The 26,283-nt window shown below is 44.8% G+C and overlaps 1 protein-coding gene across 3 annotated transcripts in view; it reads left to right on the forward strand.

The window, feature by feature from the left end:
- Positions 1-7,446, forward strand: part of ANO2 (anoctamin 2) — a 178,070-nt gene extending 170,624 nt beyond the window's left edge. The window contains exons 23-25 of one of the 3 annotated variants that reach the window (XM_060254361.1): positions 60-241; positions 3,435-3,540; positions 7,058-7,446. In XM_060254361.1, coding sequence (XP_060110344.1) covers positions 60-241; positions 3,435-3,540; positions 7,058-7,336 — 567 coding nt within the window. In that variant the 3' untranslated portion in view covers positions 7,337-7,446. The remainder of the gene's footprint in view (positions 1-59; positions 242-3,434; positions 3,541-7,057) is intronic. The other 2 variants (XM_060254362.1, XR_009556199.1) reach the window with 2 other exon arrangements.
- Positions 7,447-26,283: the final 18,837 nt, after the last annotated feature.

The following is a 26,283-nucleotide window of genomic DNA, read 5'->3' on the forward strand; positions in this document are numbered from 1 at the left end:
AAGCTGACACTGCAGATATATGCAGGGCCCGCATGGTAAAGATTTTCTTTTTCTCCCAGGCCTTTGTCATTTCTGTCACTTCTGATTTCATTCCACGCCTTGTCTATCAGTATGCATACAGTAACAATGGGACCATGAATGGCTTCATCAATCACACGCTGTCATACTTCAACGTCAGCCATTTCAAGGCTGGAACCCAGCCAGAGAACTCACCTTTTGAACAGGAGGTATCTTTTTGCAGGTAAAGCCGCTTTAACGAGCATCGACTGATGAATTTATGACTTACGATGATATTACCTGTTGCAATGATTTCACTGACTTAAGGTTACTTGAGTGAGTAGGACTGCAGTCCCTACTTGAGGATTACTTCTGAGTAGACCCATTTAGGATTACTGGATAAAAGACATAGAGCCTTGGGTACATTCCTCTGCAGCATATTTATTTATTTAGATTTATTTGATTTATATCCCGCCCTCCCCGCCAAAGGCAGGCTCAGGGCGGCTCACCATTTTAAGGTCACACAGTCACATTTTTGTGACAAAATAAATAAAACAACAATTAAAACATAAAAACAATTTCTAAAACATTTACATGTGCTAGTATCAGGTTTCAGACAGCGATCAAGTTCTAATGGTGGTTAACCATTCTAAGAGATCCTAGGATCACCGTGGCGTGATGGGGTAGACCGTTGGTTATGTTTTTATGGGCCAATCCCTATGTACCTTTGCTGAACATTCCCTCATTCATTCAGGCCCAGCTCTTTGTATCTGTGCCATATTTCTAGCAAATGTACCCGTTTTGTCTTTGCTTCTCATACCACACATGCTATTTATTTATTTTTGTTATTTATACCTTACTTTTGACCCAAAGTGGCTCACAAAATCATTCTCTCCTCTTCTATTTTACCTTTGCAATAACTACTCCGTAAGGCAGGTTGGGCTGAGAAAATGTGACTGGCCCAAGGTCACCCAGTGAGCCTCCATGGCAGAATGGGGATTTAAAATGTATATTTTTGATAGTAGAGACAGTTTTTCAAACCTACCAATACCTTTTCTGTGTCAAAGCATGGGGGTTCCAACCTGGCTCTCCCAGATCCTAATCCAATGCATTATACAATACCAGGCTGTCTGTTGCTAACAAATTAACTGTGGCACAAGTGTTTGTGAGAAGTGTGCTGTTATCCTCCAATGGCTAGCTTTTCTAGATGGTCCATATGTACCAGAGCCCAGCAATCACTTTCTCTCCCCTCCCATTCCCATTAAATCGTTGTCACTGATTTGCATTGGGGAGAGATTTGCAGTGTAATCCTAAACAGAGTTACACCTCTGTAGGCCTACTGACTTAAGTGGACTTAGAAGAGTTCTAGTCTGTTTTGGATAGTACTGTTGGAGGATGGAAGACATCACATCTCTTATTGCAAGGTGTCTGTTTGAAACAAATAGTCCATTTCTTCACACTCTGCAGCTGGTGATAGTCTGCTGAGCTGTCAGCCTTGACAATGTGTGGTGGTTGTGTTTTTTAAGTGTATCTTTAACCAAAAATAATAGCCTCTTTGGTAATAAGCCAGCACAAGGTAGGCTATTGAAGAGTAGGTAAAAATAGCATAGTTGAGCATTGAGTAATGTATAGTAGTATATCTGGGTGGGTAGCCATGTTGGCTTGAATCAGTAGAACAGTTTTTTTAGTAGAGTGGCACCTTTAAGACCAACAGTTTTTCCAAGGTATGAACTTCCGTGTGTCTGAAGAAGTGTGCCTAAAGAACTGTGTGTGCACACAAATCTCATACCCTGAATAAACTTTTATTGGTCTGAAAGGTACCACTGGACTCAAAATCTGTTCTAATGTATAGTAGTGTGTGCATTTGAGCCTATGGGGTGGAAAGTAAGAACTGTTGATTGGACAAGGGTGCCCCTGTTTTCATTTGTGAAATGGTGGTGGATATGGTAACATTCCCCAAAGATGGAGTGCATACTAGTTAATCAGCTTCCATTAAACCATTTTCGACTTTGATTGCAACTTTCAGTTATGACAATAGCGGAGTTAATCATTGATTGGTCTGTTAAAGCCCCTTCTTCCAGCTGTTTTCATTCCAGATAAGGAAAAGGTATGTGGAACCAGGGTATCTCTCCCTTGCAATGGGGTAGGAAAGTGGGTTAGAAGATACTGATTGGCAAAAGAACCCATGGAGAAAGGATTCTTTTGTCTTTCTTGCCTTCCCTACAGCTACATGGAAGCAGCTAGGAAAAATGGCTTTGGAAATCTTCAAGTGTTCCCCACATCACAGCCAGTTTGGCCCTTAGCTTAGAAGTGCACGATCATGGAAAGTTCCTTTGTGAATTAAAAAATAATAATCTTTATTTCTGTCCCTGGAAAATATGCTGGGAAAAGGCTGACCTCTTTTATTCTTAGACTTTTGTAGCCTCTTCAGATCAATGATGGTACAACAATCAGACTGAATTTGCCCCTTCCAGGCCTTACCCGAGATTAAGGTATCTTAAATAGAATCCATAACAAAGCTCAAACACTCCCCAGTGGTGCATTCCTGGAATAGGTCAGGCAACATTTTATGCACTCCTCTGAACTCTCTGGCATTTGTTCTAAATAAACATTGCAACAGGACTGGTCTGTGGCATATAATTAGGCATAATGGTTTTTTCAGAGCAAAAAAAAATAAATCATTTTTTGATTTAGCTGAAATTGAAAATGAATCCCTTCTCAGGCAAACCCTCCTCCAGTGTGTGAATGCTATGGATCAATTTATTAGATTTAGGGCTGGGAGTTAAAGTCAAGTTGGCTACTGATGCAGCAACCAACCTGGAATTGCCAGCGAGCGTATACTTGAGCGAGAATCTCAGCCAGGCCTGTGTGAGACACGTTTGTGTGTTTCGTGAATGCATTAGGTTTTTTTAGGCTGCACGTAAAATACAGGGCACAGTTAAACTGAATTAAGCACTTACGTTGCATCAATTCCTGACTTTCTTTGGGGAATAAATAGGATTTAAAAGTGTTTTGCCGTGGAATGGATCATTCCTATAATGGGAGAATCGGCATTCAGTGTGTAACCACTGCATCCTTACTAATGTGAATAGGGGAAAAAAATGAAATCTGGCCAAAGAGGAGCACTGTTAACTCCCACTGACTTCCTGCAGTTCAGTCCCTTCTACTGAAATCAGCAGGATGAAAGTGCTTACATTGGTTGGATCGAGCTCACAGATTGTAAATCACCTTGAACAATGCATGTTCATTGTTATCATTGTGTCAGGAGAAAACCGAAGAACTGATGCTAAAACTAAATTCTGCTAATTGCATAAATAACTGCATTGTGGAGAAGTGTTCTAGCAGTTAGAAGACAGTAACTTTCCATCTCCTCTGCATAATGCCGGGAAGGTGTTGCTGTCAAATGTGCCTTTAACTCAACAGCTTCTTTTTTACAGATTCAAAGATTACAGAGAACCACCCTGGTCTGAAAATCAGTATGAATTTTCTAAGCAATACTGGGCTGTTTTATCTGCTCGTTTGGCTTTTGTCATTATTTTTCAGGTAGGATCTGTTTTATTTGACTTTGCCGTTGCATATAATAAACTCATTCATTGCTTGCTGCCTGCAACACATGTATATAATCATGTTTGACCTTTGGTCCTTAAAGAGTCCCCAGCCTCTGTTGCCTCAGGAAAGTAGGCTGCAGGTCCCACTTAAAAAAAGAGATAAATTATATTCTTTGTTTTTTCATCTAGCAGTTATACAGTTGAAGTTCTATTGCTGAGAGTGGAAATATGAAAGAGAATTGATTAAAATGACATAAATGAGCTTACTTCTTGCCTTCATGTTAGCCAGAATTATTAGAGAACTCTAGAAATGCTCAGTGGTGCACTGGACTCTCTCGGCTTTCTGATATTGAGCCCGTTTTGATCAGCTGACAAGCTCAGTTGAACATCCAAAATGGCTTCCAAAATGGTCTGGCTTGGACCTCAGATCTGAGGAGCTCCAGGTCCCTAGATCTCTATACAACCTGTTAAAAAGGCCAGGATTTGGAAGAAACCTCAATACTGAGAGCACAACATTCACAGGGCAATCCTAAACAGAATCATGCCCTTCTGAATGGAGTCAGTTGGCTTCAGTCGGATTTCATGCTATTTGCCCCGGGGCTGCAACCACCTTCACCTTTTTCACGTGACAAAGAGAAACTGATTTTTAGAGGATCTTGTTTGTTGTGCAAAAGAGGAGGAGCGAGTTGCAGCCTTGGGGCAGCTTGTGCGAAATCCAACAGAAGCCCATCTGAAAAGAGGAGAGTGAGAGCGAGGAAAGGCTGTGGGAAATCAGTTTGATTACTCTGCCATCGCATACACAGCAGTTTATAGTTCAACACAGGGCTTTTTTTGAGCAGGAATGCAGGTCCAGCTAGCTCAGCATCAGGGGGTGTGGCCTAATATGCAAATGAGTCCTGCTGGGGGTTTTCTACAAAAAGCCCTGTGTGAAACAGTTGTGATATCAGGGGTGTGGCCTAATATGCAAATGAGGTCCTGCTGGGTTTTTTTCTACAAAAAAGCCCTGGTTCAACATAACACCTACACCATGACAGACTCTTCAATACTTTCTGGTATCTGATGGAGAATTGGGGGGTTGCATTTCAGGCAGGAAGGTTTTTTAACCATTGTCAAGTGTGGTGGTAAACAGTATGGTTGGGTTTTTTTAAATTTCAGCCATCTTAAAATGCAAGCATTGTCCTTTTTTTAAAAAAAAAAATGAAGGTTTAATCCATTTTTTGTGAAACCACTTTTTGTCTGGTTTTGTGGTAAGGTCATGTTTTTGACAATATAGAGATATGGCACAAAACTGAGAGAAAACAAAAAAAATGGCAAGTGCTGTGTGAAAACGTAGCAGTATCTGAAATTAAAAATTCAAATGTGTTGTGCATACCATTTAAAGAACCTGTCTAGAAGTACCCTCTTGAAACAATCCTACCTCACTTTTACAACATAACCTGATTCAAAAGCATTTCTTTTCCAGTCGAAATCACAACGGTTTAGACCAAATCATTTCATTAACACCACTAGATCAAAGTGTTGTGGACACAGTAGGTTTTCCTCTAGTGGCAAACTGTGCAATGGAGGCTTAAGTGCAGACAAATTGTTAACAAAAGTTTGATGTGGTCCAGAGGCGTCACTAGGGTGGGTTGCACCCTGGGGTGTAACTGATTCAAGTCACCCCCCCCCATTGGGCATCACCCCTTTTGGAGGGCTGCGTCACCCCCTCCGCACACAACCCCGCCCACTTCACATGGTGAGGCTCCGCCCCAGCAGGGTGCGCTCGGACTACAAGGCCCAGCATCCTCCGGGGCGGCGGCGCCGCCCCCTCCTCCCTGGGCGGCTTGCACCAGCTGACAGTTGCGGCGGCGGCAGTGGCGGCGTCCCGGGGGCTGGCTGGTCCGGGCCTGTGGCGGCGGCAGGAGTAGGGGGGGGCTGAGCAGGTGTTGCTGCTGCTGCCGCCTAGGGGGCTGAGCATGGACACGCCCCCGGGCCGCAGTAGCAGCAGCAGCAGCGGTGAGGCGCAGTGGGCAGGTGCAACAGGCAGGGCGAACGCGAGCGCCGGGTCCCCCCGTCCCCCGCTGCTTCGGTGGGCAGGGCCTGTGGTGGGGCCGGGCTGGGCGCATGAAGGGCTGGCGGCGTTGGGGGCGACCATGGCGGGGGCTCCAGGGGGCGGTGAGGCGGCGGGGGGCGCGGGCTGGTGCTGGACGACGGCCGTCTTCGACTTCGAGGGGGCGGGCGGCGCGGAGGAGCTGCCGCTGCGGCGGGGCGAGCGGGTGGCGGTGGTGTCGTGGGAGGTGCGGGTGTCGGGCAACGAGGGCTGGTGGGCCGGGCGGCTGGCGGGGGGCCGGGTGGACATCTTCCCCAGCAGCTCCGTGGCGGCCGTGCCGCTGGAGATCGCCTTCGAGGAGCTGCTGCTGGGCCAGCCCCTTCCTGTTGGGGGGGGGGCCATGGGTCAGTGCCCGGGGCCAATGACAATGCTCTGGGGGAGGGCCGATGGCCCCCTTGGCCCCGCCCTAGTGACGCCGCTGATGTGGTCGAGGCAGAAATATTTCACTGGAAATTCAGGCTGGAAACACATATTCCAATTTCTAAAAAAGTTCAAGAGCTTATTAGCAGAAGAACTGAGGAACTTCAAAGTTAGCTACCTCATGGGCATGATTAGGATGCACTTTTTCAGTGAGTGTTAATTTATAGAATTAATCCCCCAATGGTAAGGTTTTATAGTCGTTCTGGGTTCAGCAAGGGATGAGTTCCAACAGTTTGGAAATGTTTGCTTTAAAGATAAACTAGAGTCTTGTGGCATCTTAAAGACCAATGTTTTTATTGTAGCATAAACTTTTATGGGCTACAGGCCTTCCTAGGCAGACACCTATATATGCAGTTAAGGGTTTTTTAAAAAAAATCAGCAGGGTCTAGGGTGGCCAGATCGTCCCGCCCACCCAGGAAAGTCCCGCCCCTGCCCCCAAATTCCCGCCTCACGGGTTGGCTAACCCGGGACCAATCAAATCCCGGGTTCGCCAAAATCCCGCTTTTTTATGTTTAATTTTCCATGGCCTCAGTTCCCCCACCCCCTTCCTCTTCGGCCGCTGAGGGGACCTTAATCTGAAGCAGCAACCGGTTCCCGTCTCCCACAGGCCCAACAAGGTCTCATTTATGTCAGGTCCGGCCCTCATAACAAATGAGTTCAACACCCCTACTCTAGATTATCTGTTGTCATCCATTTTAAGGGGAGGATGGATTCTGGCTCAGTGGTAGATCATCTGCTATACATGCAGAAGGTCCCAGGTTCAATTCCCTGGCATCTTCAGTTAAAAGAATCAGTAAGTGATATGAAAGACCTCAGCTTGAGACCAGAAGAGCTGCTGCCAGTCAGAATAGACAGTACTGACCTTGATAGACCAAGCAGTGGTCTGACTCAGTGGAAGGGATGGGGACAGGTTGTCTGTTTCTGCATCTGGTGCTTTATGACTTTTATCACTGTGGTAACTACCATTCATGCCTTTTTCTCCTATTTTTTTTTTTAATGGCAGAACCTGGTGATGTTCCTCAGTGTGTTGGTTGACTGGATGATCCCAGACATCCCCAAGGATATCAGCGAGCAGATCAAGAAGGAGAAGAGCGTGCTGGTCGATTTCTTCTTGAAGGAAGAGCACGAGAAACTCAAACTGATAGAGAACTTCATCATGCGGGATAAGCCCAAGAGCAGGAACGAGACGAGAGGACGGAGAAACCGGGCAGCAAGTTTCTGCCAGTTCAGCCGAAGTCGAGGCAGTTTTACATCCTTTAGCTCACAGCACACGGATGTGTGATCCCTTAGGGCAGCGGTTCTCAAGCTTTCCAGAGAGGGATCCACTTCTAAAATTACTCTACGTTTGGGACCTGCTGCTGTGGCGCCACGGGTGGCAGATGATGTGGGATTAAAAGGAGTCTAGGCCGTCCTTTCACCCCTACAGAACCAGTGACTGGGAGTAAACCCAGCCCTTTGGAATGGATGGGGCCACGAGTGGCAGGAGGAGAGAATGTGGTGGCTTTACCCTCTCTGTTCTTTTTCTCACTGCTAGGAGGTAAGCCTTGGCTCAGGAGACTTGAAAGTCATTGACCCACTTGGGGGTCATGGTCCACAGTTTGAGAACCACTGCCTTAGGGACTTACCTGCACCACAGACTTAAATGGGTTTAATAGTCTTCTCCCTAGAGAGTCCTAACTCGGGAAGGTGGGGGGGACAACTAGCAGTATCTAACAGATTTTTTTAGCACCCACAACAAATTAAAATTCTTAGGATTATTGATACGGGGGGACCATGACAGTTAAGCAGATATACACGTGTAATCCGGATATGTCCTAAATAACTGTCTTTCTGAAGCATATACTTATGTGATGTTGAGATCTTGAAACTGGTATGAGGGAGAAAGGAGTAGAGAGGGACAGAGAGAAGGGGTCAGATCAGAGGGGGTACAAGCTCTGGAGGAGAGGATTAGATTGATTTTCAGGAACTTCAGTTGTACATTTCTCCACTGTGCATTATGTTTACTTCAATGGCCAACATAGGCAGGAAGGGGTTTGAGGAGGGGAAGAACTTCAATGGGGTATAAATGCTATAGAGTCCACCTTCCAAAGCAGCCATTTTCTCCAGATGAACTGATCTCTATCGCTTACACATCAGGCCAGGAGATCTCTATCCATCACCTGGAGACTGGCAGCTCTACTACAGGGGTATTTAGCTCTGCTTGCTCCATTTTTGAATATGGCAGTCCATAGTTCACACAAGGATGATGCGAGGAAGGGCAAAGCTGTTATTTCTTCTGGGGTTGTGTACGAGGAGGAATTCTGGCAAGGGCAGGTCTGCGTGCAAGGCTGAGAATGCCTTCTTCTCACAGCCCCTGAGAATACAGGAGCAATTTCCTCCTTCCGTATGGCCACCTTCAGTGCTTTTTTTGTAGCAGGAACTCCTTTGCATATTAGGCCACACACCCCTGATGTAGCCAAACCTCCAAAAGTTTATAGGGCTCTTAGTATAGGGCCTATTGTAAGCTCCGGGAGAATTGGCTACATCAGGGGTGTGTGGCCTAATATGCAAAGGAATTCTTGCTGCAAAAAAAAAAGAAAGCCCTGGGCACCTTCCTCTTTACCAGCATCCTTGTGCCTTTCAGATGCAGCTTTGCCAACCACCAATGTTTTTAAAAAGCCAGGAACAAACAACACAAAGCTGTTTTGGTCCATGGACAACTTTATTGCGACGTACATTTTCCTGGATAGTCCATTTCATCAGATGCATGAAGTTAGACACACAGATGCATACATGCATACTGCGAAAGTGATGCTCCAGGAAAGGCAGTTCTCTAGGGCCATGGTCTCCATCCTCTCCAGACCAGCAGAATGGGACTTCTTCATGGCAGGAACGTCTATGAGATAATCATGTGACCAGAAAAAGGAGGAGCCAGTGTCTATGAACCTGCCTGTGCTCAAAAAGAATCCTCTGCGTCACTGAACGCCCTTGCTTTGTTCCAACTGCGTATACCAAGAGGCACTTCTGGCAACCTCACTCCATACTGGCACCTTGTTTAACAAAAGAAAAGCACTGATAACACATAATACATTTAAAACCTGTGAAGCAGGGGCAGGGACGTATGCATTCAACATTCACACACACACAAAAAAAACCCCCCTCTGAATACTTAACATGCACAGCTAAATTCATTCTGAAAAATCCTGTAAAGAATGAGTTTTAATTCAATGATTTAAGTGTGCACAAGGAGTGATAACTATGACCTACATGAAAACACAGGGCCTGGTCAACCACGTTATATATTAAAAACACAATGGAATTCAATAAGACACTTATCTGGCCCCCTTTTTAGGTGTCTTTTCTTCATTTTCCACTTTAAATGACCAGGAAATATCCCAATGGGCTGTGTTGGTCAGGGGGCAGCCAAGGTGAGCCCCAGAATTGCTACCAATACTGCAAGGGATACGTTGCTCAGTTTGCTTCCTCTTGGTTTTTTTCTGTGTCCCACCCTATACCCATTTTCCTGGTCTTTTAAGGGAAAGTGGCTAAATAATAATTCCCTTTACTGGGAGAATTCTGGGAATTAGTACTGTTGCATGAGAAATTAGTCAACTCTAACAAAAAGTTCAGACCTTCACCAAACTACCATTGCCAGGATTCTTGGGGGGGTCATGACAGTTAAATCCACATCAAAGAGCCAATATAAAACCTATATACAATTTACCTATAATTTGGTATGTTCTTTGACCATATTGGCATTACAAATTGGCATATTCTAGGTGCCAAGAACATGCCCAATTACTATGAGATGTATTTTTAAAAAATTGTTTGGCTTGGCAATACGTTGAAGCACAATACTTCCTGGAACTCAGACGGGGATGGTGCTCTGTACTGTCTACAGGAAAAAAACCCTGCCTCTTCCCTCTCCAAGAATATCCGGGAAGGCCATTCCAATAATATGGGCAATATTACGAGCATAGGTAGGTTGCCTGGGTTCTATGGTAGAAATTGGAGATCTGTGTTTTTGCTTGTGAAAGAACATAAAGGGCTACTGAAAGAAGATCAGTTACAACAACAACAGTGTAAATCACTGGTGTTTCAATCGCTGAAGTTCAAAATCTGCACCACTGGCAACAGGCACAGGCTTTGCTGCCACCACTGCAGGTCACAAGCAATCTCAGTGGCACGAGCTGCGATTTGGAATGATTGCACTTCATCCACAGAGCTCCAGCAAAAGTTCTGAACACAAAAGCACCACCAACCAACCAACTCATAAACTAGGATTAATCACAAACGTTTCCATTGTTGTCCTGGTATTTATTTATTTGTTTAAAACATTTCTAGGCCTCATTTCCACCCAAGTCGCATCCCCAAGGTGGCACAACTGCAGATCTAAGTCTATAAACCAAGAGATACCTGCTTTCCCCATTTTTTCTTTAAAGGGGGCACGATTCAGATGAAGTTACACACATTTAGCTTGGATGGATTTCAAAGGGGCAGAATGAAGTATCTGATTCTCTCCAGTTGAAATCAATAATGAGACTTTTAAAAGTGCAAAATTTTGTCCTGGATTGCACTCATTACTTGCTGCTGTGCATTTTCTGTAAATTGAGATATTATTATGTTGAACTGTATTTTATTGAGAGAGTCACTACTTAGGCATTTATCTGAATGCAACTAATGAATACTTTTATTCTCTTACAGATTAAAAAAAAAAGCTTGTTTTAACAAATTGTGCCTGTTTTCAGCGCTTATCAATACAAGTAACAAGGAAATGCATCTTCCCTAAGAAGTCACACGCTGGGTCTTTATTGCTAGAATGCCTATCTGCTTATGGGTAGCAAGCTTTTCTGGTGAGGGATATTATTGTGGGTGGCCACAGTGGGGAAAAGGCACAGCCAACCCAGTCTCCTGTGGGTTGCCACGCGAAGCAAAGAGACTCCCACCTGCCCCCAGTAGGCCTTAGTATCTTGAGACTGTCACCATCCTCTCTGAAGAGGATCAAAGACAGCCAGTGTCTTCAAGTGGCTGTATATGACTCAAAAGGGAGGGCATTTTCAGTGCCACCATGGAAAATGCACCTTTTCCAGTCACCACCTACCTCACCACTAAAGATGGGGGCACTGAGAGCAGGACTTGAGGGGGCAGATCTTAACTGGCCAGCAAGTTAGAGATGCTGAACACCCTTGGTTCCTTTGATCATCTCACAGCTTCTGCTTTTTGTCTATAAAACAAAGGAGGCGAATATCCTAGGTAAGAAACACTTGTTACTAGAAGAAATTCTGCCCCTGAAAGGTTAGGGTTGTTGGGGGGCAGGTTAGCTTGAGTCCTACTGTCAGGAACGCACTGGAATGCAATTCTGGCAGGCTTGGCATAAGGGTGTGGCCTAATATGCAAATGAGTCCATGCTGGGCCTATTCTATTAAATGCCCTGTGTGGAACAATGATGACACTAGGGGTGTGGCTTAATATGCAACTGAGTTCCTGCTGGGAACTCATTTTTCTACAAAAAAAGAGCCCTGCTTACTGTCATTAAGAGGGTGAGAATTACTTTTTTCCTAGAGTAACTCAGTGAAAGTTGCACTTCTGATTCAGAGAAGTTGAAGCTGCAGTGTAGTCTAGAGGTATGTACTAGTCAACTCCCATTCTGCTCGCCGCAGCTATTCTCGGAGCATGCAGACAGGTGTCTGAAGACATGGATCTTCTGCAAATCAATCACATCAGAAGGGAGCATAGACCACATGCAAATGGAGGCGTCCACAATGAGCACCATCTCTGGAGTGTCTGGGCCTCTTAAGTTTACATTTAATCACAAATAATTCAAAGCACCACATGGAAAAAAGAGTTCCCCGGTGTGTAATGTGTCTTCATTGTATACAGCCATTGTTCTACAGAGCTTGAGAAAGCCGAGTAACTTAAAAAAAAAAATAGAAAAGAAAAGAAAATGCACAGGTGGTTGTGGTTAACTAACATATAGGGTTTCCCTTTTCTCTGTGAATGTTAATATATGTTAGTCTATTGGAGAGTCTCTGGAGTCTCGCATATCTCCCCCCAAGCTCAAAGGAGGCTGGGAACAGAATGAGGTAGCCGGAAATCTTAGTGGAGTTACTGGGATATCAGCGCCTTGATTGACAGCTCGCCTCCGTATTTGTATCTCCACTTTCTATTTTTATCTTGATCCTGAAAGTTCAGTTTAATAGAAATCCTGGAGGCCTGCTTCTTAGCATTGCCTCCGTCTCTAAGGATTAGGGTTCCCACAGCAACCTTTGACTCTTCCCTCTGCCCCAAGGCTTCCTACAAAAGCCTGTAATCAGAGATCTGTTGTATGTCTCCCCCCCCCCCCCATCCCTTTCCATTGTTGAAAGTATCTTTTCCTCACAATGCCAGTCTTATCTGATCCTTCCTTATCAGCCTGAAACTTGTAAGGCTATCCATAAAGTGCTTACTGCCGCACATCACCTCTTGGAAGGGGAGAAGCTCCTTTCCTGCTTGCTTTGCTTTTTTACTTTTTTTTTTTGCAAGTCAACACAATCCATTAAAACAATAAGCACAATAAATAACATGCAAAGCAAGAATCTCAACATAAAGCAGTAAGCCTCTGAATGCCATTGCTAGGAGGCAACATCAGGAAAAGGCCTTAGCCGTGTACTCTGTAGCTGCCCATCCCATGGCAACTGGTTGACCACTGTGTTAAGATGCTACATTAGTTGGACCACTGGTCTGATCCAGCAGGACACCTTTGATGTTCTTAAACATCAGGGCTTTTTTTGTAGCAGGAAGTCCTTTTTTGTAGCAGGAACTCCAGTACTCCAAGAGCCTTTATCAGGGGTGGGGAACCGTTTTTCTGCCAAGGGCCATTTGAATATTTATAACATCATTTGCGGGCCATACAAAATTATCAACTTAAAAAACAGTGCTCCGCCAAAAGAGAATGACTCAGGTCAGAAAAATTAATGCAAACAATTGTTTTTCTATTTGAATTCATGTAGGGAGAGCCTAATCTGGCACACACACGCGACCCACCACCCTAGGTAAATGCCTAGGTCCAGGACCTTTTTTTGTAGAAAAAGTCCAGCAAGAACTCATTAGCATATTAGACCACATCCCCTAATATCAGCATATTAAGTCACACCATCTGGGATAATCGAGTGCAAATTGAACTGGTGGAAGCTTGCTCCCACTCCTCCCTCCCTCCCTTCATGTGGAAACTGCAGCTGCTCCCAGCAGACCTTTAAAGGTACCCACATACCGCAGCAGCAGTCCTCCACAATGCTCACCACACAGGTTCCACAGAGAGAAAGAGAGAGAGGGAGGGGGTAGAAAGAGAAATAAAGAAATGGGGGGAAGAAAAGGAAATGAAATGGAGGGAAGAAAGGGTAAGAAGAAAATTAAGAAATGGGGGGAAGAAAGGAAAATAAATGTAAATAAATACATGGGGGAAGAAAGAGGAAGAAAGGGAAATGAAATGGGGGAAGAAAGGAGAATAAAGGTAAACAAAGGGGGGGAAGAAAATGAAATAAATAAATAAAGAAATGGGGGAAGAAGTGGAAAGAAAGGGAAATAAAGGGGAGAAGAAAGGGAAATATAGAAATGTGGGGAAGAAATGGAAAGAAAGGGGAAGAAAGAAATGGGTGGAAGAAATGGAAAGAAAGGGAAACAAAGAAATGAGGGAGAAACTTACCTGAACTGTAACTTTTCCAGGCCCTGCAGCTATCCTGGCTGGCCAACCAGGCCCCAGAGAGGCTGCAGCACAGTGCAGCTAGGCCCTGTGATCCCTGCTAGGCCCCGGGGAGGCCACTGCACGGCATGGCTAGGCCCAACAATACTCGCTGGTCAGCCAGGTTCCAGGGAGACTGCCGCATGGCTCAGCTCAGCTCAGCAATTCCCAAGAGCCACACCAAGTGATCTCGAGGGCCATGAATGGCCCTCGGGATAGACGTTCCCCACCTCTGGCCTACATGGCTCTTAGTACAGGGCCTACTGTAAACTTTTTGAAGACTGGCTACATCTGGGGTGTGTGGCCTAATATGCAAAGGAGTTCCTGCTACAAAAAAGCCCTGCTAAACACCAGTCCAAACCACTGAAATGCCACAGTCCAATGCAGAGTGAAGCATGCCTGATCCCACTTCAATTAATGGCTTTATTGCACTGAACAGAGTTCAAAAACTGTTACTTATCTAGGTAGTAGTGACAGAATAGTCTGTTGCTGCAAGAATAAGAGCCTTGAGGCACCTTAAAGACCAACACGTTTTTATTCCTGCAGATGATTTTCTGGCCTAAAGCTGACTGTAGTAGGTGCTCACGAGCAGGTATTTATATATAAGACAATGAATAAAAAATGTGAACAGCAGTGTTCAAAGCACCAAGAAATGCAAGAAGTACAAGGTGAAATGTAATTATGTCAGATTCAACTGTGATCCAGAGAAGGACGGGGGCCAATCACAACAGCAGTAATTGACATTAAAGGCTCGCTGGCTAACAATGCAAACATTTCATGAGGTTTCATTTACTGTTTTGTGAAAGGTACCGTGGTCAAATGGGGAAGAGTCTCCCACAAAGCCTACCTCCCACTCTTTCTGAACATTTTTAGTGCCTGTTATGAGCTGGTCAGTTCAAAGCCAGGCAATTTAAACTTGAGATTGCTGTACAATCCATAGTCCTGGTTTGGTTTCTCCCCCCTGCTTTCCCTTAATAACTCAGAATGGTGCTGATTGTGTTCCAGCTGCACAATGTTTAATCCTTCTTGCTGATGTGGAGACTGCGGCAGGACTTTATTTTTAACTTTTAAAATACGACTAGAAGAAGAGCTACTGCAGCTGCTACTGAAAGCTATGGAGTAAAAACAAAAAAAAACCCTGCTGTTTTATAAAGTCTGATACACCACGGTAAGCCCATTCTGAAGAAGTTGCTAGTTTAGAACAAATCTATGTCTGAAATTCTAGGGATAGCTGTTGATTTCAGTTCAAGCAATTGCATTTTGATTTGTTGCAGTATTGCTAAAGGTAAAGCTAGTCCTGTGCAAGCACCAGTTCTTTCCAACTCTGGGGTGACGTTGCTTTCACAACATTTTCACGGCAGACTTTTTATAGGGTGATTTGCCATTGCCTTCCCCAGTCATCTACACTTTTCCCCCAGCAAGCTGGGTACTCATTTTAGCGACCTTGGAAGGATGGAAGGCTGAGTCAACCTGAGCCGGCTACCTGAAACCAGCTTCCGCTGGGATTGAACTCAGGTCGTGAGCAGAGAGTTCAGACTGCAGTACTGCAGCTTTACCACTCTGTGCCACGGGGCTCTACTGCTGTCAAATGATATTTTAAATTATTGAGCTGAGTTGTTTCTATGTGCATGGACTTTGCTTAGAGCCCTAGCATTGTGGTTTTTATAACTTTTAAGTTAAACAATAGTTTTTATGTCTGTAGATTTTTCATTTACAGACACAATGCATAATAGGTTTTGTAGTCTTAGCATACTGCAGTAGTTAGTGTGTTGGACTAGAACACGGGAGACTCAGAATCAAATCCCCCACTTTGCCATGGAAGCTTGCTGAGTGACCCTGGGTCAGTCACACACATTCAGCCTAGTGTACCACACCTGGTTGTTGTGAGGCTAAAATGAAGGGGAAGACAATTATGTAATCCACTTTGGGTGTCCATGGAAAGAAATGTACAATATAAATGAAGCAAATAAAAATAAACACAAGTTGTCTTGAAGAACCAATAATATGAGTACCATTTTATGCACCATTAAGGTTGTCAAAAGCTGTGTGGATTTTTGTACATCTGTCCTTAAGTTTATAGCCATAATCACCCCCAAATTTCCAACATTTTAGCTGAAACTTACATAGCAACATGAATCAGATTGGAGACTATTTCAATAAATAATTATCCTGGAGAACAATTTAAAGGTATGGATTACTGATTGGAATATAAGTGATGTTCACCCAACAGGTGACTGAAAGCATGGTGAGTAGATGCCAAAAAATTAAACAACTCTGAATGGGTGAACAAGATCACATTGCGGTCACACAGTAATGCATTTTGTGAAGTGTCTATGAGTGGTGTCATTCCAATTGATTGTCAGAAAAGGTGATTCATCCAGACAGAGAGTATTGATTTAGTGAACCAATCACGCTTTGCTCCTTTGCTTAAATTCTTTAAAACCATTCATTCGGGAATGATGGAACATAATTTGACAGCTCCCTTGAATCAGAAATTAAGCACTGAAGAAAATTGCTCTAATTGAGGGTTGATGGAACACCATACCCTTTAGAACTAGGAAAGGCTCGTATGATATAGATACACATTTGAAAGATTTACCTCGCCACTGTCCTTGCATCAGGTCTTCATGGGCAGATTCCCTGCTGCATCAACCATGGAAACTGTTAAAGGGAAAGTCATGCAAAAGGTAAACAACCAACTATTGACTTCATTGTAGCCACAGATCTACAACAAGAGGAAACCTTGAATGAACATGAGACCTTGAACCTTGCATTTCCTACCATGATAAGCCATTAGGGTCCATACACACAACTGAATGCAGCTTCTGTTCATGCACACATGTACAAAACCCAGCAACTTGTTTGCATGTCTGCCCTTGTTCAATAGTTCTGTTTAAAAAAAAAAAATCCTGTCTTTCTTCCAAAGAGCTCAGGATGATATATATCATGGCTTCCCAACAGGTCCATGAGGTAAATGAAGCTGAGAATTGCTGAACCAAGGTTACTCAGTGAGTATTGTAAAGAAATGCATTTTTCCCCTGGGATATTTGAAAGAAGCCAAACCTCCACTTTGTGTTTTAACAGACCCCCACCACCACCACCACCACCTTTGGGCAGAGAACAGGGTAGGAAGGAGGAAGTCAGTGCAATTGCTCCCAAGACTTGCCTTCATACAAATGCTTATAGGTCTACACGAGGGGTGTCAAATATGCAGCCTGGTGGCTGAATCAGGCCCTTGGAGGTCTTCTTTCAGGCCCCCGAGCAACTGTCTGTAGTCTCCTTCCTTCTCACTCCCTTTTGCTTCCCTCTGCATAGCAGATTGCTTTGCAAGGCTTGCTCAATTGCACAGGAGGTACAGAGCAAAGCCTCTATTTCCTTCATTGGCTGAGGCTCATCCCTTAGGGAGGAAGGGGGGGAGGGAGAGCTTACTTTTCCAGGCTCTTTCAATTGCACAGCGGAGCTACTGAGCGAAGCCTCTCTTCCTTCAATTGGCTGAGGCTCCTCCCCCTCCTGGTCCACTGGGGAAGCAAGGAAAGAGTCAGAACTTCCTTTGCCCACTTTCCTGGATCCCATGGGAGAAATACAAAGAAAGCACCTTTAAGACCAATGAATGATATTGTTTTAAGTATGTTTTTTAAGTTTTTAAAAAAATCTTTAATTGTGTTTGTCTGTGTCCTTTCTAAAGTTTATATCTCGGCTACCTAATCTTAAATAGGTACACACATGGCCCAGCCTGACATGGCCCGGCCCAATTAGGTCTCATTTACATCAGATCCGGCCCTCATAACAAATGTGCTTGACACCCCTGGTCTAGACAGTGGGATTGTCAACCTTACCCCTTCTCCCTCTCCTCCTAGCAGGAAACAGAGCTGTGGTGGACTTTAAGCTAGAAAGAATCCTGGGAATAATCTCCAGGAAGGAGCCCTCGGAAATTCATCTTTGACCTGGGCTGAACTGGTCATGGGGTGGAGAAACAGATATGATAAAGACACCTTGCAGCAGGAAGGAGCTCTCTTTTCCATGGGTGCAGCATTCCTGAGCACACACAGACCTCTCCACTGGGAAGGCAGCCATTGATCATGTGCTCGCCTCAAGAGCTGAAGCAAGCTTCAAGGTAATGGTAATTGATAGGAATCTGTCTTAAGCAAATGGAGCCTGCCCTATTTTAACATCTGATAAGGCAGGTATAAAAAGGGGGACAAAGGAATTGCATTTACCCATTTCTTTTGTGTCCTTTGCTCAATTTGTTGCTGTGCTAAAAGTATGCCTGTAAACATTTTATTTTTAATAAATACTTTATAGCTTTTGATACTGGAAATGGTTCTCTGTACCACACTGACCTCCACCAGCAGCGGCGTCACTGGGGCGGGGCCAAGGGGGCCATCATCTTTCCCCCAGAGCATTCTCATTGGCCCCAGGCACTGACCCATGCCCCCCCCCAACAGGAAGGGGCTGGAAGGGGGATCCATTCCTTTACATGCGAGGGCACAGGCTGCAGAGAACTCTCCTTAGTGCCTGCTCACGTTTGTTCCCCGCCCTCTTTGCCCGACGCTAAAATGCTGCAATCCTCATAGCTTATCAGGAAAGGCAAACCCTTCCTTTGGAATTCCTGTTTGCTTAGAAATAAACTGCAAGTGCTGCGGCTTGCCACGGGACTTTGCAACCTCTTTTGCAGCGCGCGGTAAGCAAACCTCGGCCTTCTTCTAAGGCTTGCACGGTGAACAAACCTCAGCCTTCTCCTAAAGTTTGCACTCACTCGTCCCAAAAAAGCCTCCACGCACAAACTCCGAGAAACTAACTAGGCCGTGAACAATGCGCGTTCCAGAGCCCAGCCTTCCCTGTGTGTCTGCGCGTCTCTTGATTGGCAACGCCACGTTCTCAGCTGATTGGTCGGATCTCCCGGAGTCGGAGACGAACCACCAATGGGAAATGGGCACGGGGAGAAGGAGGGCGGGCTCAGAATGTTCCCCGGGAGGACCCGTCGCTGGAGGATCCCGGGAAGCCGATCTTCCAAACTGGGGGTTTTGCAAACTCGCTTTTTTTCTCTGCAATCGTCTTTTTCCGCTGCCGCGGGCGCTTTGAGAGCAGGTAAAGGGAAGCGGTGGGCGGGCCGAGGCGCTTTTCCTCTGAGAGGAAAGCCTTGTTGAGATGCCGAACTCGGGTCCTTGGTTCACCCGGCTGGGAGAGATGTGAAGTGGGCGGGGTTGTGTGCGGAGGGGGTGACACAGCCCTCCAAAAGGGGTGATGCCCAATGGGGGGGGTTACTTGAATCAGTTACACCCCAGGGTGCAACCCACCCTAGTGACGCCTCTGTCCACCAGTTTGATGCAGTGGTTAAGAGCATGGACTCTGATCTGGGAGAACTGGATTTGATTCCCCACTCCTCCAAATGCACCCGCTGGTGTGACCTTGAGTCAGCTACAAGCTCTCTTAGAGCTGTTTTCTCAAGGGCAGTTTCTTTTAGAGCTCTCTCAGCTCCACCTACCTCACAGGGTGTCTGTTGTGGGGAGGGGAAGGGAAGGGAAAGGAGACTGTAAGCTGCTCTGAGATTCTGAGTGAAGGATGGGGTATAAATCCAATCTCCTCCTCCTCTTCCTCCTCCTCTTCTTCTTCTCTATTTTAAAAGGAGAGCCAGGGGAAGGCAGGCAGCTGGCAAGTGGCTATTCCTCCAAGAGCGCACAAAGCTGAAAACTGTTTCCATGGTCACCAGGCACTGGGCAGTGGGAGACACAGAGGCAAGGCCTCAGGATTTGTAAGGGCAGCTGGAAGGCCTGCCCGGACCCCTCCCCGCAACAGATAATTCCATACAAAAGTCAGGTGGTAGTGAGCTACCCAGAAGTGGAAGAAAAGCCTCTCTGGATGTAGGGGAAGCCCAGGAGAGCAGGATGGAAAAAAGGCCTGCAGGTCAGAGCAGGCACAGTCTGCCACAGGTATCATGGTTGTGTAGAGACTGAATCCTGGGTCTCCCTAGTATAAGCCCAGCTCTCTATTCACTGCACCACAATGTTTGCTTTGCGTTCAACCCTTTCTGCTAAGCACAGCACTGTTTTCCTCTTCTCAGGAACTTGAGGGCCTGAACTGGTAACTTCACTGGAATTAGCCAAGTAGGCTATCTGGTAGGCTTGTGCTCAGAGAATTGAAAGGTGTGCAACATCAGCCCATGTGATTTGTAGGTGGTATGAGATGTTCATTGCCACATACCCAATGGGCACATGCCAGAGAGCCATAGTCCATCATGGCAGGTGGCCACGTTTGCCCCCACAAGTAGTTGTGAAGATACATCTCCTTTATGGTGGTGGTGGAATGTGCCATCAGGTTCCAGCTGACTTATGGTGACCCCAGAGGGTTTTCAAGGCAAGAGATAAACCAAGGTGGTTTGCCATTGCCTGCATCTGTGTAGCAGATGGACTTCCTTGGTGGTCTCCCATCCAAGTAATCACCAAGGATAGGGCCCTTTACAAGGGCCAGGGGTCTTTTTTGGAGACTTTCCATTTTATATGGGGAGGGGATAGGCATTACCTCAGTGTTCAAGTGCACAGCTTGAATGGGGCTGAGCCATAAGGCAATCTTCAGTAGCTTGAGCCTGCAACGTCCTGTGGCAAGCTAGAAATATAATATTCTGTAATGATATTTTCAAAAACCTGCATCTTTATAGAGATTTCTATAATGGTGAAAAAAAAATCATCCTTTCACATGATTTCTGCTTTATGATACTTTGTGTTACCCTTAATGGAACTGAACTTTCAGGAATTTTCTTCTTCAGTTCAGTGCCTTGCATAACATAATTTTCAACCCTGATTTCATTCCAGACTAAACCCAAGCCAATGTTGTTCATAGTTCATAAAATATTTCATGAAGTTACTCCCTCCCTTTTTTTTTTAATAGGAGGGGCTACATTATGAGGTCACTTTCAATGTTGGCTAATGTTAGCTTAAGTAAAGACATTCAAAGTCACGTTGAACAGAAAGGTCTATTGTCCAAGTTCCACTTAAAGGAACAGAAACTAGGGTTGTCAAATCCATCCAGTCACAGGCAGGGGATGGTGCGGTGGGATTGCCAGATGAAGGAGAAGGAGAAGGAGGAGAGGAGAGGAGATTGGATTTAAAGCCCACCCTTCACTGCCTGAAGGAGTCTCAGAGTGGCTTACAATCTCCTTTCCCTTCCCTTTCCCACACTGGACACCCTATGATGTAGATGGAGCTGAGTGAGCTCTAACAGAAACTGCTCTTGACAGGAACAGCTCTGCGAGAACTCGTGACTGACTCAAGGTCACATCAGCAGGTGCATGTGGAGGAATGGGGAATCCAGATAAGAGTCTGTGCACTTAGCCACTACACCAAACTGCTGAGAAACTCCTGGAGATTGGGGGACGGACCCAATTCATTCTAAGCATTGGGAAAAGTCTAGAAAAGGGCAACTAGAATGATTAAAGGGTTGGAACACTTTCCCTATGAAGAAAGGTTAAAACGCTTGGGGCTCTTTCACTTGGAAAAACGTTGACTGAGGGGTGACATGATAGAGGTTTACAAGATTATGCATGGGATACAGAAGGTAGAGAAAGAAGTACTTTTTCCCCTTTCTCACAATACAAGAACTCATGGGCTCTCTATGAAATTGCTGAACAGCTGGGTTAGAATGGATAAAGGAAGTACTTCTTCACCCGAAGGGTGATTAACACATGGAATTCACTGCCACAAGAGGTGGTGGCAGCTACAAGCATAGCCAGCTTCAAGAGGGGATTGGATAAACATATGGAACAGAGGTCCATTGGCTATTAGTCACAGCGTATTGTTGGAACTCTCTGCCTGGGGCAAGTGATGCTCTGTATTCTTGGTGCTTTGGAGGGGCAACAGTGTGAGGGCTTCTGGTGTCCTAGCCCCACTGATGGACCTCCTGATAGCACCTGGGTTTTTTGGCCACTGTGTGACACAGAGTGTTGGACTGGATGGGCCATTGGCCTGGTCCAACATGGCTTCTCCTATGTTTTTATGACCCTGGGGAGGACAGGGACTTCAACGGGGTATAATGCCAAAGAGCCCACCTTCCAAAACATCTGTTTTCTCCAGGGGAACTGATATCTGTAGTCTGGAGCTGAGCTGTTATTCTGGGGGATCCACAGGTTCCACCTGGAGACTGGCATCCCTAGAAACTACACAAGGCTATAGATTTGTGGAACTCAATGCATCTGTATAAGACCAAGTCTACAGTTGCAGTTACTTAGTAGTGGAAACCAGGCTGAGTATGATAGTACTGTCTAGTCATGTTCACATGGATACTTCTGGTTTGATTGTCCAGAATGATGATAGACTGTGAAAGCCATGCAATGAGATTGTCTGTAGCTAGATAGCAATATGCTGCTGGTACCCAGCCTCTATAATCTCTTGAAACAAGCCTCCAGAAGAAACAAGTTCTGTCTTTGGCCAGTGATTAGCAGCTATGGTTGTGTGGCTGAAGGAGAACAAGTTAGTGCTTCAGATAACACAGGTGTGAGTTTGGTAGGTAACACTGATGCTCTTTGAAGGGATGGCTGAGATTTTGGGATGGGCTGAGAGTTTTATTAGGTGATTCAGAAGAGAGCATGGATGTAGTACCAGTTGTTATGTGGTGACAGGTACATCTTACCAACTTCTTTTGGCACAGAGATGTTCATCCCTTCTAGAGACCTTTGGTCCAGCGATGTAGATCCACAGTAACCTTGGAACTTAAATTATTACAATGGCTCTATATGGGGCTACCTTTTGAAAACAGTTTTGATACTTCTGTTAGTACAAAGCCATGCAGCTTAACTTTGGGTTGAAGTAAACCATCTGGAAAATGTTACATACACCAGTTTTGCAATTCTGCATTAGTTACATTTCTGTTTCTTTTTTCCCAACTGGAACCAAGTCAGTTTATTGGGCATGAGATGCAACCCAACAAATTGATTTTTTACAGTCATCATGGGTAGTGTTAGGGATTAACCAAAGACACATGCATGGTGAAACAAAAAGCTTGAATCCCCATGAATCATGGCTTCTAGTTCTCATTGTCCAGGAGTGGCCAAACTGCGGCTCGAGAGCCACATGTGGCTCACACATATTGTGTGGCTCTTGAAGCCCCCACCAGCCCGTTGGCCAGCTTGGAGAAGGCATTTCTCTCTTTAAATCACTTCTCCAAGTCAAACCAGATGGCAGCTTAGAGAATACATTTAAAGTTGCTTTCTTTCCACCTCTCCCTCCCCCATCTATTTGCCTTCCTTCCTACCAGTCTTGTGGCTCTTCAACATCTGGTGTTTATTCTATGTGGCTCTTATATTAAGCAAGTTTGGCCACTCCTGTCATTGTCACTTTCTCCCAAGGTGTGTTTGTACCCTGCCATTACAGATTTTGGTGCCCCCATCTTTATGCAGATTGGTCACATGGTCACTGAGCTCCTTCATAGATTTGACCTGCTCATGCAGATAGGGTGTTTCAATGAAGTCACATAAATGGGGATCATTTTTGTCAGTTGACAATGTATGCAGTTCTGACATAGACTGGTTCACGTTTCTGTTTCCAGGCTCCAAGGTGTTGGTTCTTACCGTTAATGAGGTATGGTCCACATAGTTTAGGGCCCATGTCTCCAAGTATGAACTGGTGTGTCAGTTACACAGCAGCCCCTGTATACACATTATAATGAATGCTTGTAGAATCCATATATTGGCCATGGTAACACCATTCAAGTTAGACTTAAATCCTAAACAGGATTATACCCCCCCTAAATCCATTAACTTCAATGGATTTAGAAAAGTTAACCTTGCTTAGGATTGTATTATTAAAAAAAAAAAAGAAGAAGAAGAAAACTTCCAGCCGATTCATACATAAATGTTCATTGCTTCATGACTGCGGATTAAATTTTCATTTTGGGATGGAATCAACTCATGCAAAACATCCATTGAAGCTGCAGTCCAGAAGTCACATGCAAAATCAGTCTGATTGTTGAGAAATGAAATACAAAGTGTATCTTCTAGTCCCGCCCTTGATATGGTGTAGTGGTTAAGGGAGGTGGACTCTAATCTGGGAGAACAAGCTTTGATTCCCCACTCCTCCACAAGCAGCTACTGGGTGACCTTGGGCCAGTCACAGCTCTCTCAGAACTCTCTCAGCCCCACCTACCTCACAGGGTGTCTGTTGTGCAGAGAGGAAGGGAAGGAGATTGGAAGCCACTCTGAGACTCCAAGTGAAGGGTGGGATATAAATCCAATCTCCTCCTACTCTTCTTCTTCTTCTTCTTCTTCTTCTTCTTCTTCTTCTTCTTCTTCTTCGAATACTCATCCAGTCTTTTGACAAGAGTGGGAAAAGTTGATGTGTGGTCGAAGCTAGTCCTGGCGATCTCTCATCTGGAATCCTTGTGTCTATTCTTCAGCGTGTTGGTCTTCTTCTTTTTGCATTTTTTGCATAGCCATAAACTTCTTTTTTAATTGCCTCAATTGTCCTTTCATACCATTGTTTTGATGTTCATTAGAAACATCATTACCCTGCTCAAAACAAGGGACAGTGTTGACATTCTCGGAAACAATGGTACAATAAGGCAGAGCATCCTTTATTTCTGGCAAGTGTCCTTCCTTCCATGCCACATGAAGTAAATTTACAACTTTTGGATTAAGGCCGAATTTTCTTGAGATATGCCGTCTGCGACATGAGTAAAGCCAGTTTATATAACTGGGGTTCCTCCAAGCACAGTGCCAGCTCAGCAGCCATGAACTGTACCCTGCCAGGTGTGTCAGAAAGCCCATCTTTGCAGGTGACATAGGACTTGTGGAGAATTCGCAAGTGGTACAGAATTAGGCAGACAGCAGAATGATTCTTGGGCATGATGAGCCTGCTCTGCGCAGCTAAGCCTTGTCAAGTCTGAGCTTGGTTTTTAAAGCTTTGTGGTGGTAAACCTCAGAACAATATGTCCTTTGGGGTCTTTTCTAGACACTGCTGTTTTATACTGTAAAACTGTATAGTGTATACTGTACACTACTCATGGAGACTGGACTGAGTCAAGAGGGTATATGATAAGCAGAAAATCTATGAAGCAGCCCTTAAGTTGCCCTTGAATTGATTTGCCTCTAATACACTGAACATGACTCCTTAATGGGGACTTGCCTCATGAAGTCCTTGCTGACTGTTGCCAATATTGTGATGCTATTTGGGCAGGGATCCTGGAGGGATTTTTTTTTCCGGGGGGGGGGGTATCTTCTGGGCATGGAGCAGGCGTCATGTGATGTGAGGAAAAGGCATTTGTGAATTCCTGCACTGTGCAGAGGGTTGGACTAGATGACCCTGGAAGTTCCTTCCAACTCTATGATTCTATGATTTCCTGCAGTTTTAGTGTCATTTGAATAGAAAACAGCCATCCCATTTTGACCCCAAGAAACCTCCCATATAAAATGATGGAACCCAAATAATGTTGCAAGCCTGGGGGGGGACCCTGAACCTCAATCCCAATACAATATTGGGGGACCCAAATACCCTCAAATGCCAGTATATGGGTCCTTCATGAAATTCAAATCTAAAATATTCCATTTGGTAAAGGTTCGCATCCCGAGTGCCAGTTCTGTCCCACCTTGTAGCTAGAAAGGAGAACACACTGTGGCATTTGCTTCCCTCCCCTTAAGTTTGCAGTGCTGCTCACATGTATGCTAGAAGAAGAAAACACCATACATAGCATAGTGCTAAACAGACACAGTCTGAAACAGAACAGAATGGAGACAGGAACCATTGCTCTTACACAGAATAATCAAAGACTTCTCAAGAAGTCAGTGAGCCAGAAATGTCACTGATGTAAAAAACATTTTGGAAAGACAGACCTATTTGGTGACAAGATCTGTATGTAATTATGTTGGTTGGAAAACAACTATGTCAATTATTTCCTGAATCCCTCTCTCCTGTCCTTCTGACCTCCTTGAACTCAAACAACAGAGAGATGCACAACAGAATAACAGACAATCATTTCCAAATATTCCCATTATTAATTTGCCAATTGGATTAGTTACAATAATATAAAGGGTACATTTACTTCAGATTTTGATTCATTACTGTCCAAACGTACACCCTTCATCTGGGGGGAATTTGAGAGATTACTGCTTGGGAGAAACACCTCAAGAATTTTTAGCAGAATTTAAAGAGTTACAATAGGATTGAAGAATTTTTTTCAGGTGTGTGTGGGGGGGTGGGGGGTGATCTCGGATTTATTCTGGTGCTCTTAATACCGGGCTTACTGAAGGAGCACTGATTCCATGGCAGCAGCAGTAGGACCCAGTGCCTGAAATATCAGAACATAAGAACTTAAAAGAAGCCATGTTGGATCAGGCCGATGGCCCATCCAGTCCAACACTCTGTGTCACACAGTGGTCAAATATATATATATATATATATATATATACTGTGGCTAATAGCCACTGATGGACCTCAGCTCCATATTTTTATCCAATCCCCTCTTGCAGCTGGCTATGCTTGCAGCCACCACCACATCCTGTGGCAGTGAATTCCACATGTTAATCACCCTTTCAGTGAAGAAGTACTTCC

Source organism: Heteronotia binoei, chromosome 14 (assembly GCF_032191835.1).
Source record: "Heteronotia binoei isolate CCM8104 ecotype False Entrance Well chromosome 14, APGP_CSIRO_Hbin_v1, whole genome shotgun sequence".
Taxonomy (NCBI): domain Eukaryota; kingdom Metazoa; phylum Chordata; class Lepidosauria; order Squamata; family Gekkonidae; genus Heteronotia; species Heteronotia binoei.